The sequence below is a fragment of the Mytilinidion resinicola genome (genome assembly GCF_010093595.1).
Source record: "Mytilinidion resinicola strain CBS 304.34 unplaced genomic scaffold BDZ99scaffold_11, whole genome shotgun sequence".
NCBI lineage: Eukaryota > Fungi > Ascomycota > Dothideomycetes > Mytilinidiales > Mytilinidiaceae > Mytilinidion > Mytilinidion resinicola.
The window spans coordinates 456,905-470,231 of record NW_022985447.1 but is presented as its reverse complement, the minus strand read 5'-3'; the positions used below and the strand labels follow the sequence as shown (position 1 = coordinate 470,231).

The window sequence follows — 13,327 nt, the reverse complement described above, 5'->3', positions numbered from 1 at the left end:
TTGTAGCCTATGAAAGCGGTAGCTTCAATATGACTGGTAACTGAACTTCCGGTCTTGTGGTCAGTTTTCTGGCGTCAGTTGCACGGCGCGGTGCCTTGGGAAAGGATCCAATCAAAACGCTGCGGAATGAGCAAATAACTAAGATGTAAGACGTGAAGACCCGGCAACAATAAAAAACACGACGAGTTGGTTGAATTGGGATTCTCGGATCACTTTTAGTGTTATATAGGGATCCAGTGCCTGGTCGAGAGGTGGGGAAAGTAAGGAGGAAGACTGGAGCGCTCTGCACATACCCGAGGAGCGCCCTGAATGTTTCAGCAATGAGTCGGTGTGCAACGTTTGAACCGAACTTAAGTGCCGCAAAAGCAGGGCAAGATACTAGTCAAAAGGGAAGAAAACAGACCTATGCCACGTTCAGAATTACTGATTGGTCGGAGAACGCCAGGGAAATGCCAAAGCAGTGGATGAACTGCACGGCCACCTCTGGAACTGAGCACCGGCACGAGCCTAATGTCGAAATAATCCCCGCTCGGAGATCAGGTCACCCCGCAAATCTTCAGGCCTTGCGGTACACGCTTATCCGGCGCGGCAGTTCCTCGGACGTTGCAACATGAACAAGTTTGTTCTGTTCCAGCAGCTCGGTGTAGGACGTTTCAGGTCGATGTTTGAGCTGGTCTAGAGCATTCTTGAAATGAGGCGTCTTGCCCGGCGCGATGGCGGTCAAATACGAGTTCCAAGACTGTACCTCGATAACGAAGTAGCCACCTTCCTTCAGCGAAGAAGCGCACTTGCGGAAGAAGGCCTCCAGCCCTGCATCCAAATGTTTGAGGTGGATCCACTTGACGACGCTCAGCGCGAGGATAACGTCATATGGACCTGACGTCTTGGGGTTTTGCGATATTACCCAGTCCTCGCAGATGAACTGGACAGTTTGCAGATCAGGTGTGGCCTCAGAAAGTGGAGAGCCAGCGCCGGCGTCAGAACCGCTATCCTCGTCGGTAGCAGGAAGGGGGGGAATGCGCGGGCCGACGTCGTGAATGGCTGAAATGGGGAAGTAGTTGATCTGTCTGGGACTGTCCGCGGTGGCGGGCCGAATGCGTGAGGATTGGAATGCGCAATAAATGCCGGCGTCTTCAATCAGCTGAGGGTCGACATCCACGCCCGTTACGGAGCCAGTGTCATAGAAGTGGGCTGGAGGACAATATCAGAAAGTCAAAACCTTAATCGCTTGCATATTAGCAAGGGGGTCCCTGCAAGCTTACCAAGTTGGACTGTGACAGCGCCAGCGTTGCAGCCGACATCGAGCACCGCTGAACCATCCGCGAAGAGGCCCGGGATCAGGCCGTCGAGGACAGCCAAGCGGCGTTCTTTGATGTGCGGTGAAGGCGCGGCGTCTGGGACGTGTCGCGCAGCACCCTGATATCCTGATGGCATTGTCAGCGATGGACGCGACCGGGACCACCCAGCAGCGGCGGGCGAGCGCACACATGCTGCCTGTGATATTGCGCGATGCAGAGAACATGCGCCACTCACGGTGATAGTTGCCCACGGCTGTCATGGCTGTCACGCTGCGAGGGGTGGCGGCAAAGGCGCTGATCGTCGGCCGCAAGGCCAGAGGAAGCGGGCCTGGATTGCGATGTTGGAGGGTTGCGGTCGAGATGTGCTCTGATCTTCAGCGCGAGCCCTGCGCCAGCGGTGAGCACAGATGCGAGTGCATTAGAGGCAGGGAGGTGGGCGGTGGTGTACCTAGGAATTGGCGGAGGGAGGTTCAAGTGGTGAAGCGGAAGCGGAAGCGGAATGGCTCGCGTAGATTCGTGCATCACCCTGAAGAGCCAAGGAACATGAGTGTGGTGCTTCGAGGTACGTCTTTTCACCTGTTCAATTGATGCGCGTTCTCTGCCTGGATCTCTTCTCGCGCTCCTGAGCGCTACGGACAGTGACAAGCTGTACACAATGTGGTCCACCAATTCCCCAAACTTCACGCACAGCCGCCGTTGAAAACAGTTCCGATCCCATTGCCCAGACTCTCAAGCCGGCTTTCCAATGCGAGCTAACTCGACGCACGCTTGAGCTGCCGCTTGTGATGCACTCCACGGTCCACGGCAAATCATTCGACAACGGCCGCCCGCCGCTCACCGCCCAATCGGGCAATCAAAAAGCAATGCACAATCTCAACGGTGACTGCTGCACAGCGAGCGCACAGTCCTGGCACGGCCGCAGACCCCACGAGCTGGGCGTTCGGCCCTCCATAGCGTCTCACGCTCCCAGCGCTGCTTTTCAATAGCGCACTCCCTTCAGCGGTGTCACATGCATGGGGGATCTGGGCGACGACGGGGATGGCAGGGAGCTGCAGAAGCCGTCTGCTTTAGGATGGAAATTGGCAGTCGACGAAATTTCCGGCCTCCCGCCGTTGACGCTTCGGGAACTGCAGCCACGGCGGCGCCCCAGTCGGCTGAAACGGGCAGATTCGCGGCACGAGCTGCCGCGTTGTGGTTTAAGCTTCTCTGCATCTTGCGGTGCAGAATCACCGAGTCGCCAATGCGGTGGAGCTGGCGGTGGTGGACGCTGCCGGGGCTTCCATGCTGGCCCCTCCCCCATCTGGCTGAGGAAGATATCGCATGACACGATGTCGCTGCCGGCCACCTGCCTTCCGCCATGGCCCGCTCTGAGCAGACCGCTCCCACAATGTGCTTCAACCGCAGCCATGTGTCGCATTCGCCCGGACTGCGGTTCCGCCTCCCGTCGCCCAGGACAGACATGGCACATGGCATTGCGGGGACGGCCAGGGCAGCCACATCGAGGCACTGAGGACAGTCAGACGGCGCCGGCGGCGGCCAGCGCAGGGAGCGCACTCGGCAGATCGCCCGCCGCTCGGTGAAATCGAGGACGAACGGCCGCAGGCAGCGCAGGGGCATCGTCGAGCGGTTGTCGCCTCGGAGGCATCTCGCGATGCATGGCGGCCGTTGCTGCAGGGCCCGCAGACCCGGGACGCGGTGGCTGAGGGCGAGTGTGAGGATGTTGGTCGGCCGGGGTCGACGAGAGACGCATGGTGTTGAGCGCATCGCACGCCACACGGCCTGGGGCACTCGGGCGCTTGTGCCGAAACGGACGCCGAGGAGCGTAGCCGAAGCCGGCTGGCTTGGGCCACGGCCGTGATTCGCGCAGCCGAGCGGGAGCCAGTCCACGGTGGGCAGATCGCAGCGATTCCTGGTTGGGCGACCCCGTCCCCCCAGCACCACGACCGCGATGGCCACCACCACGAGAGCGCCCTGCGCAGCATATCATCGCGGTCGGGCACGCGGCCGCACTCTGCGAAGCGGCCACTCTGCGCACTCTGCGCACTCTGCGCACTCTGCGCACCGTGGCGGCTGGCGACTCCCCCCGGCAGTTCCAGGGCCGTTACGCGCGCCCTTGGAGCCAGGCTCGCGGTGGAATCCCCTCCCCGCGCCTGAGGCCGGCGATGCTACCTCAGGACGGGCTGGCGAGCCCGGAGTTACATGCCAATCTATGCGATCGTTGCCCAGTGTGATACGCCTCGACGCCGCTGGCTGGTGCCGCAGCGCCGTCGATTCGAAACAGTCGCCCTACCCGCCCCCTTTGCACCTTGCGAAACCTCAGCGCCGCAAGAGGCTTTGGGCCCTGTTTGATCCCGCGACACCTCTCTCGTCTGGACGGGCACGACGAAAAGCATCGCTGGCACTGCACCACCTCGCCGCTGCCGTCCTGCAACGCTCGCCGGCCGATGTCTTGCAGCGTCGCCCATCCCTCCTTTGCCAGTGCTCCCCATCCATTGCCTTGCAGTCCGCCTCTTTGCGCTCCTCGTCCTCCAGCACGCCGCTCCCACGCCGTCGCTAGCTCGCGGGCAGCCGTTGCAGGATAAAGCCCGCACAATCCTGACCTCTCTGCCCGCCTGCCTCTACACACACTACACCATTCCCAGCCACCGCGGCCAGCCAGTCTGGAGCGACACCCCGCGCCCTGCCTGCCCGGTCCCGGCGCCATATCAATCCACTGTCCCACTCCGTCTCTGGGGTGAGCTGCCAAGCACGCCAGGACTGTGGAGTCTCCAGGGCCGTTCCAGTGGACGAGGCTGTTTGCTTGCTGCCCGCCTCGGCTGCTTCCAGCGCTCCCCATTGCGTGTCGCAGATGTCCGCCCTGAGGCTTTGCTCCCAGAACCCAGCAGCCCGACCCCAGCCCGGATCCTTCAGTGTCCGCCGCAGCGTGCCCGCCTGCTCTGCCGTTCAGTGGTCCGCAGCGTGGTGGCGATCGAGCTGGTGACGATCGAGCTCCTCCATGCGTGCACTTGGGCCGCCGGGACCCTATAAACCTCCAGACCGCCCATCGTGCCCCAGCGCTGCCAACGCCGCCATTCCTGTCTAACCTCGAACCTGCTGCTCTCCCCCCAGAGCCTCTCCCGTCACGCAGCGGAGCGCCAGATGCGGCTTCGTGCAGTCTGTCCTGCCGCGGGCAAGTAATAATCCACGCATGTCCCGACAACCACCTCCTCCTCCGCCGCTGCATCCGCCAAATTCCGCCTTCTCTCCTCCAGCCATGACTGAAACTCAAAAGCTGCCGTCCTTCCCTCCGCCCCCGTTCCTAGGCAATCCATATCGCCGTCTGCCGCAGCCCGTCCAGCTGCCGCCGCTCACCATCCCGCCGAATGCTGTACGACCAGAGTATCAATTCCGCTCTCCCATCGCCCAGCCACTCCCCGCGATTCAGCCAGGCCCTCCAGCACACCCGGGCCAGGCTCGAGGTCATGTTGCGTCGGCGGCGCCCGTCGAAAAGCTGCTTCAGTCGAATCCGTATACCCCGCCAAGGTCGGATCCACCCTACTCACCTCAGCAGTATGGGCCCTCCATCTCGCCGCGCTCGCAGTTTGAAGACAGAAGCGCTCCCAGGCGCCTGGTGAAGCAGCGCTATGCCTACGAAGATAGGCGACACAGCCATCCCGAGCAGCAGTACGCATCCCTTGCTTCGCCCATCGAACCGTCACAGAAACCGGCGTATGCCCCACTTCCGTCACCCAGTTACACGCCGAGTTATGCGTCCAGCAATACTCCATTCCGGGGATCCATAGGCTCGCATCGAGGATCCATCCCATCTTCCCTGGGTTCGCTAGCGTATCCGGAGCCTGCAACGTCAGGCCCTCGACCGGTGCCCAGCGCGGTACCGTTGCCCGGTTCTATCCCGCAGCCTGTTGTGAACGAGAAGCTGTAAGATTGCACTTCCGAGGATCTGGAAGGAAAGCTAACAGAGTCGTCAAGAAACCTAGCGTACGAGCTACGAGTGCGCCAGCAACCCATCGCGGCGCGCGCTTGCGGCTTTGGCGAACGAGACCGGAGAGTCATAGATCCTCCTCCGATCATACAGCTCCTAGTGACTGACCCGAAGACCGGTGTTGCTGACACCGATGAGCTACGTTACTCGCTCAATGTTGTTCATTGTACTCTGTGGAACGCAGATGGAACGAACGAAGAGACGGCGCTCATCCAACCAGACCGACGAACCACACGCAGGCTGATGGGCCAGCTAGTCGCTTCACCATCGGTTGCGAAAGACGAGCACGACGTCGAGGGTTGCTTTTTCTGCTTCCCGGACCTGTCTTGTCGGACACACGGAAAGTACCGGCTACGTTTCGTGTTGATGCGGATAGATCCGATGAATCTCCATGTGGGAGGGTTCTCACCGATCTTGACTGAGGTGCTAAGCGACGTCTTCACCGTGTACACCGCAAAGGACTTCCCTGGTATGCGGCCGAGCAGCGCTCTTACCCGAGCACTCAAGCTGCAAGGATGCAATATACAGGTCAAGAAAGGGAACGAGAAAGCTATTGCTGCGATGACACGCGCGCGTAAGCGGCAGGCTGGAGAGGCCCAGCAGGCCTGGAACGAAGCCAACCAGCGAGAGGCGGCCTCTCAGCAAGAGCCGCCCTACCACCAAGAGGACGACGATGACGAGGATCCAAGCAAACGACGGCGCAGGGAATGACGATATGGCGTTGCGGCATGCATACGGCAGGCATTTTTTCTTGGGATATAGGTTATAATTCCTTCTAGACGCAGGCGGTGCGGCATATTGATTCGAATTTGGCACTTTACTGGACAGATATCCCGGGCATTTTTGACGACGTACGAGACGGACGGAGTGATGGACTGGAACGTATGATTACGGCGGTATTTCTGTACACGACGCGTGTAGTTGGCGATGCATAGTTGTAATACATTGGGGGTTGCGAGCGCATCGAGTACGATACCAAGACACAGCCTACCTAGCATGTTAACGAAGAGTACAATTCACCTACGGGACGGACTGGATCTGTGAATTCACGGTGAAGCGACCAAGTGACGTTGAATGAAAGATCGATCGCGCTGAGCATGGCGCCTCGCTGCTCGTCTCGTGGTTAGCGCGTCCGAGTCCGCCCCACCCGCCGTACAAAAATCTTTAGGCCGCCGCTCAGCTTCTTCTCTTCTTTCCCCCTGGCATTGGCCAGGAACGGCACCACATACTTCGATCGCCATCATGAAATACGTTCTTGTCTCTGGAGGTTCGTCCATGCCTGCTGCGGCAACTGTCAATGTTGTGCTAACCCGCGTAGGTGTCATATCCGGTGTGGGGAAGGGCATAATCGGTATGCATGCGCCCGCCCCGCGTATGTTTGCATATAATATTCACGCGTCAAAGCCTCCTCCACCGGTCTGCTGCTCAAGACGATTGGCTTGAAGATAGGTGAACCCTCTAAACGCGACGAGACACGTAGCTGACATCCTCAGAACGTGTCGTCCATCAAGGTCGACCCTTATCTTAATGTCGACGCTGGGACTATGAACCCGAAAGAGTACGTATCTCATTCAGGCGGAAAACTACAGCATCTAAAGTCTGTGCAGACATGGCGAGGTGTTTGTCTTAGACGATGGCGGCGAGGTCGACCTGGACCTGGGCAACTACGAGCGATACCTCAACATTACCCTGACGCGCGAGAACAACATCACCACGGGCAAGATATACCAGCAGGTCATCGAGCGCGAGCGCCGTGGCGACTACCTTGGGAAGACGGTGCAGGTGGTGCCCCACATAACCGACGCGATCGAAGAATGGATAACCAGGGTGGCGCGGATACCGGTTGATGATACCGGCGAGGAGCCCGACGTGTGCATCATTGAGTTGGGTGGCACCGTTGGAGACATCGAGAGCAGCCCCTTCGTAGAGGCCATGACGCAGCTGCGGCGGCGCGCGGGAAAGCACAACTTCCTGCAAATCCACGTCTCATATGTTCCTGTGATCAACGGCGAGCAGAAGACGAAACCCACCCAACAGGCTGTCAAAGCGGTGCGGAGTGCTGGTCTCATTCCCGATCTGGTGAGACATCCCCCCGCAGTGCCCAATAGCGAGGTCTGACCCTTCGTTTTAGATTGCCTGTCGCTGCGAGGTAAACCTCGACAAGGGAGCAGTGGAGAAGATTGCCCATTTCTGCCAAGTGGAAGTTGAATCGGTTATTGTGGTACGCGACATGCCTACCGTCTACCAGGTTCCTATGCTTCTGGAACAGCAAGGTCTCATCCCGCTGCTCCAAGACATCCTAAGCCTGGACCGCCTCGCCCTTTCTCCGGCGGTGGTCGCGAAAGGAAGCGCCACGTGGAATCAGTGGAAGCGTCTCACTGCCCCCGAGGACCACTTCTTCGCGACAGTGAATATTGCCCTCGTTGGAAAGTATATCGAGTTGCACGATGCATACCTTTCCGTCACGAAGTCTCTCGAGCATTCCGCCATGCGGTGTCGACGCAAGTTGAATATTATCTGGATCGATGCGGAGCACCTGGAGCACTCCTACCAGACAGAGGATCCCGCCAAATACCACCAGGCCTGGCACCAGCTCTGCACTGCTAACGGTATCCTCGTTCCTGGTGGTTTCGGCCACCGCGCCACCGAAGGCATGATCCTCGCGGCCAAATGGGCTCGTGAGAACCGCACTCCGTATCTGGGTATCTGTCTCGGTATGCAAATCGCCGTCATCGAGTTTGCGCGCAACGTCTGCGGCATCGAGGGTGCTAGTTCCGAAGAGTTCAACGCAGCAAATTCGGAGCGCCTCATCATGTTCATGCCCGAAGTTGACAAGAAGACCATGGGCGCGACGATGCGACTAGGGAAGCGGCCGACGCTCTTCCAGCCCGGGAGTGAGTGGAGCAAGCTTCGTGCACTCTACGCTGAGAAGCCTGAAATCTTGGAGCGACATCGTCACCGCTACGAGGTCAATCCCGCTTACATTGAGCGCCTTCAGCAAGGCGGTCTCAGCTTTGTCGGCAAGGATGACAAGGGTGAGCGTATGGAAATCATCGAACTCAAGGACCACCCGTGGTTCGTCGGTGTGCAGTTCCATCCCGAGTACCTGAGTCGCGTCCTGAACCCCAGCAAGCCCTATCTGGGCTTCATGGCTGCCAGTGCTGGCTTGCTGGATCAAATCACGGCAGACGTCTTGAAGGAGAGCAAGGGTCTGGCCGTGAATGGGGCCAACGGCGTCAATGGTGTCAACGGCGAGGGCGCTGGATTCTAGTTGCACAGCAACTGGTTTGCGTGGAAGCTTACCAAAGTGGCAAGTCGGAGAGTACACATGGCTTGATGTCTCAACTGCAGTGTCTGATAGGATGTTGCACTACATAGTGGAGTAGGTCAATTGAGGGTCTAGAAGTGTGAAATATTGCAGGTTCACGGGATGATTTAGGAGTTTATGATCATGAGTACTTATGCTTTGAAGACTAGCATTTGGATTTAGACGACATCAAAGCAAATGTTCTTTCCTCAGATATCTCTAGTTTCAGGCCCATTGTGCACTACAGCGATATCAAATCACCTCCGATGTGGAGCGAAGTTGCTGTGGGTCCATGCTAGAGTAGAAAAGTTCTAGCGCCATCGCACCGCCCCTGTTACCTCACTACACTCGCGATCCCAAATCATCTACAACTAATTTTTAAGTGCGCAACCTTTATTCAATTGGACACAACATACATCATGTCAACCGTCAGCAAGTCCAAGGTAACGGCCACCGAGCCATTAGTGAGTTCTCTCCGCCTCTTTTCCCAATTCCGTGTCCTGATGTCGTCAGGACCCTAAAGATGCACGCTGGGTGAAACTAGTAAAGTACGCATTCTCTCATAACCAAATCTTCTCAATTCTCAGTCTTCAAAATCAATCTCTTCCTCTACAGAAAACCCATTTTTGTCTCCCGCCCTACCTCTCATCCTAATTAACCCTCGTCACCCCCACTAAACCCCTCCCTCCCTAGACTAACCTACACCGACCCCACCGCCACCGTCCGCACATGGGAATCCGCCGAGCGCCTGACCCGGCCCCACGGCAGCGCCATCGACGGCGTCGGCATCATCGCCATCATGCAGAACGACCCCGCACACCCCTCCGCCCCGCCGCGCATCTTGCTGCAGAAGCAGTTCCGGCCCCCGATCGACCAAGTCGTCATCGAAGTCCCGGCCGGGCTGATCGACGCGGGCGAGACGGCGGAGGCGTGTGCGCTGCGCGAGTTGCGCGAGGAGACGGGGTATCGGGGGCGAGTGGTGGAGGGGTTTGGGATGACGCCCGTGCAGTGGAATGGTGAGTGATTGAGCTTGGAGGGAGTGGTGTGGATATGGGGTGAAAAGGTTGTTTAGAGTGTTGCGGGTTGATTTGGTGTGGTTGGGTTTCGCCGTTTCCTCCCAGATACTCTGCGAAAGGCGCATTCCCCTTCCCTTCCCTCCTCCTCCTCATCCCTTTTCAACTTTCTACGTCGGCATTTCCATTTCACTAACACCACCACCCCCCAGACCCGGGTTTCTGCAACACAAACGTCCAAATGATCCACGTGACGGTCGATATGTCGCTCCCCGAGAATCAGAATCCGAAGCCTGAGCTTGAGGAGAGCGAGTTTATTGAGTGTTTTACGGTGCCGATGACGGATCTGTATGCGGAGAGTGAGAGGTTGGAGAGGGAGGGGTATGCGATTGATGCGAGGGTGGGGACGTTTGCGGAGGGGATTGAGGTAGCGAAGAGGTGGAAGTTGGTGTAGGTGTGGTGGAGAATGGGGGATTTGCGTTGAAGTAGGTAGGGGGGTGATGATATATGAGGAAGGGAGTGAGTAAACAGAGTGTTGTGGGACTTTGGGTCCGCCGACGCTCGTGGTTCTTTCAGACTCCTAAAATGGGCTTTCATATTAGAGTTTCACGGTTACGGGGTAGATTTGAGTATCTTCAAGAAAGCAGCCTGTGATTCTAGAGCTCGTGAGCGTAGATGTCTGCTCCATACCAGCACAACACAATCCCCGCCGTTCCACTAACGCCCAGCAATGCCCTACCCGCCCAACACGCAAGGAAAAAGAAACGCTCGACCACCACACCACCGAACACCCATCTCAACCCCGCCACTCTGATTCAGAAGCCCGACTCAATACCCTCCACCCCACCTCTCACAACGGAATCACAACCACCCTCTCCGCAAACCTCACCCTCTTCTCCCCCTTCCGCCTTCTGACAACGTCCCTACCCTTCCCCTCCTTCCCTTTCCCCACCTCCCTCCTAACCTCCCCCTCTTTCTCTCGCCGTACTTCGCGCCTAGCCTCCCTTCTACCCTCGCCCTCCCCCTTCGGCCGCGCCATCTCCGCGGCTCGGATCCGCATCCACGCCTCCAGCCGCTCCTGCGATGCGCTTCTCCGCCTTTGCGAGACCGACGGGGGTTGTAGGACCGGGGTTACGAAGACGGTGTAGCTGGGGTGGTAGCAGCAGGTGCATTTTGAAGGGTTGGTGTAGGTCGTCACTTTGTAGGTGGCTGTTGTTGGTGGATTGGCGAGGGAGGAGGTAGATGCGTGGGTGGAGCGGGGAGAGGGGTTTGAGGGCATCGTGGGGTTGGGAGGTGGGCTGGCGGTGGGTTTGGAGGAGAGTCTCGCCGGGGATGCGCGGCTGGGTGCTTCGAGGATGATGTGCCGGATGGATGAAGATGTGAGATGTAGCGGGTGTGCTGTGAGGGTTGAAAGAGGGAAGCATTGAGGGGTATGAGTCGTAGGATGAGGTGCGGGAGCGGAAGATGGACATTGCGCGTGTGTCACGAATGAGCGCGGTGTTTCGTTTTGAGGTAACTACTTGATTTATATGAGGTGGCGGAACTGGATCTTGGACTTGGAAAGAAAGGAAGCTTGTTTTTAACACGCCGTCTTTCTATTTCTTCCAGATTTATGATGATGTGCTGAGCACCTCTCTCTGGTTTAAGCTCTCAAAGCTCTTGCAACTTGTCGGAGCTTTTATAATGCGCCGAAGCACCTCAAACGGTGGCGAGTAAGTGTATACAAACTTTTGTCCTAGTGCTATGCCTCTGAGAAAAATTGAAGCAGTAATGGTTATGTTCATGGAATCGTGGATATTCTATGCGCGACTGGGTTTCCGCATTTTTGAATAAACATGTGGGTATGGCCGGTTGCCACTGTCGGAGGTGCTCCAACACGCTTACAAAATCTTGAAGAGGATGATTGTGACTCACCACTAGACTCTTTGGGGCAATCTAGACAGTGGTACCCAAGTGTGAGCAGACCTCTATAATCACGTGCATTGGCGGGCCCCACGCAATCTCGCGTTTGCGCGCTTGCTACACTCTTTTCCCATTTCAACTCACCTCCAAATCTCGCCTCCTACACCAAACTTCTGTCACTTCGGATCTAACGTCGGCTCACCCCCGGCGCGTGCGATCATGGCTCGCAACATCGATAACATTGCTCTGGAAGTCAAGGAATTGATCGTGCAGCATTTGGAGGAAGAAGACGCCGGGCCAGGGTATCCCATATGGCCGCAGCTGACGGAGAAGTCTCGTCGTAATATTCTGAGTATTCGGCAGGTCTCTCGTGGGTTACGGGATGGCACCTGGCGATCGTTTGGGAAGTTATTGGCGATCTCACCTTTCGCCTTATCCAATTCGACTTGGATGATCTCGCCGATATTTCCAACGATTCGAACCTCTCGAGATGGATCAACACCATAACCTTCGGCACCGGCGGCTTCGATGAATTGGCACCGTCCATACATCCAGATGATTACGACGATGAGAATTATGGGACGAACCCCTGTGTCTTTCGAGATCTGATGATGTACACGCATAAGACCCAAGATAAAGATTCCTTCTCCACCGTGGCCGAGAAGTACGTCAAGTGTTCCAGAGATCAGGAAGAGCTCTATCAGTCTGGCGGTGGAGCCAATCAACTCACCACTATCCTCCAGACGCTCCCACAATTGAAGAAGAACGTGAGGATAAAGACATTCGACCCCGTCGGACGTAGAAGCACTCATCTGCGAGGATGGATCACTCCGAAAGAACGACCGCTCTTCAAGAAGATTTGGACGGACTTCTTACTGGCTACTAACAACAACGATTCATTATGTAGATCCTCAGATGCAGAGATCATCAAATGCGCCGAGCACATGAGTCGAATCTACAAAGAGTGGAGTTATCAGCGCAGCTTCAAGGTTCTTCCAGTTGTCTTTGCTGCACTAGCTAGGTTAGCAAAACATCTAGAAGATATCAGGACCGCGGGTCTTTATTATCGTCAAGCGCCCGAGGCGCCTTCAGTAAGAAACTTGTTTGAACATCTCCCCGGTACCTTGTCGTTCCTCCACACCCTCAGAGTCACCATCCAGTCCGCCGATGCCAACGCACTGTCGAACTTGCTGGGGACAACTTCATCCATACGCGATATTGAGATCAAATTCCCAAGACCCGAGACGGACGGACACAAGGAACGCACCATGAGACGAGTTGTGCCAGCCCTGACGACTACCAAAAATAGCTTCATACAGATGCGTCTTACAGGTTTCTACAGCATCCAGGAGAAGGACTTGATCACACTGCTTCAGGCTCACTTGGGAACGCTCAGATGTCTCGAGATGGTGGGCGTGTGCGTCACCGACAGTTCGGCTAACATGGATGGAGATGTGAACGGTGTCCTACGCCATGTAGTCACTGAAAACCCTACGGGTCTGAGGGACTTCTACCTAGCGGCGTACTGTAATTTCGGATACACGCTATGGGATCCCAAGTCAAAACTGGATAAGACCATCCTTGCTGGGATTACTTTCAGCTTTGAAATCGAAACTCCAGGCAATGATGCGAATCTACACTTCTGTCCGACTGGCGACATCGAATCGAAGGAGGGACATTGATGAGATATCCAAAGATAGGAAGGATTATGGAGCGAGAAGATGCTGGTCAACTGGATAGTACCCCGATCTAGCTCATCAGTAGACTCTTCTTCTACTATAGGACGGAATAACACACCTCGGTGAAATACCTCATCGAAAATATG

The 13,327-nt window shown here is 56.8% G+C and overlaps 6 protein-coding genes across 6 annotated transcripts; 4 read left to right on the top strand and 2 right to left on the bottom strand.

The window, feature by feature from the left end:
• Positions 1 to 149: 149 nt before the first annotated feature.
• Positions 150 to 1,558, bottom strand: BDZ99DRAFT_571711 (S-adenosyl-L-methionine-dependent methyltransferase; the record flags this gene model as incomplete). The annotated part of the gene is made up of 3 exons (XM_033728122.1): positions 150 to 1,191; positions 1,263 to 1,424; positions 1,534 to 1,558. The coding sequence occupies 3 exons, from the start codon at positions 1,556 to 1,558 to the stop codon at positions 557 to 559; spliced, it is 822 nt and encodes a 273-aa protein (XP_033575812.1). The 3' UTR covers positions 150 to 556.
• Positions 1,559 to 2,814: 1,256 nt separating this feature from the next.
• On the bottom strand, positions 2,815 to 4,272 carry BDZ99DRAFT_499226 (uncharacterized protein; the record flags this gene model as incomplete). Its single annotated transcript, XM_033723642.1, has 2 exons — positions 3,498 to 4,272; positions 2,815 to 3,269 (listed from the first exon to the last, which is right to left on the bottom strand). The coding sequence occupies exons 1-2, from the start codon at positions 4,132 to 4,134 to the stop codon at positions 2,815 to 2,817; spliced, it is 1,092 nt and encodes a 363-aa protein (XP_033575811.1). The 5' UTR covers positions 4,135 to 4,272.
• Positions 4,273 to 4,322: 50 nt separating this feature from the next.
• On the top strand, positions 4,323 to 6,292 carry BDZ99DRAFT_463712 (uncharacterized protein). The gene is made up of 2 exons (XM_033720130.1): positions 4,323 to 5,216; positions 5,268 to 6,292. Exons 1-2 carry the CDS (start codon positions 4,552 to 4,554, stop codon positions 5,989 to 5,991), a joined length of 1,389 nt encoding a protein of 462 aa, XP_033575810.1. The 5' UTR covers positions 4,323 to 4,551; the 3' UTR covers positions 5,992 to 6,292.
• A 230-nt stretch (positions 6,293 to 6,522) lies between these two features.
• Positions 6,523 to 8,551, top strand: BDZ99DRAFT_488709 (CTP synthase; the record flags this gene model as incomplete). Its single annotated transcript, XM_033722927.1, has 5 exons — positions 6,523 to 6,547; positions 6,599 to 6,612; positions 6,774 to 6,838; positions 6,888 to 7,359; positions 7,412 to 8,551. The coding sequence occupies 5 exons, from the start codon at positions 6,523 to 6,525 to the stop codon at positions 8,549 to 8,551; spliced, it is 1,716 nt and encodes a 571-aa protein (XP_033575809.1).
• Positions 8,552 to 8,969: 418 nt separating this feature from the next.
• Positions 8,970 to 10,278, top strand: BDZ99DRAFT_571708 (putative ADP-ribose pyrophosphatase). Its single transcript, XM_033728121.1, has 4 exons — positions 8,970 to 9,051; positions 9,101 to 9,135; positions 9,281 to 9,603; positions 9,813 to 10,278. The coding sequence occupies exons 1-4, from the start codon at positions 9,007 to 9,009 to the stop codon at positions 10,052 to 10,054; spliced, it is 645 nt and encodes a 214-aa protein (XP_033575808.1). The 5' UTR covers positions 8,970 to 9,006; the 3' UTR covers positions 10,055 to 10,278.
• Positions 10,279 to 11,721: 1,443 nt separating this feature from the next.
• On the top strand, positions 11,722 to 13,299 carry BDZ99DRAFT_499221 (uncharacterized protein; the record flags this gene model as incomplete). The annotated part of the gene is made up of 2 exons (XM_033723641.1): positions 11,722 to 11,872; positions 11,911 to 13,299. The coding sequence occupies 2 exons, from the start codon at positions 11,722 to 11,724 to the stop codon at positions 13,182 to 13,184; spliced, it is 1,425 nt and encodes a 474-aa protein (XP_033575807.1). The 3' UTR covers positions 13,185 to 13,299.
• Positions 13,300 to 13,327: the final 28 nt, after the last annotated feature.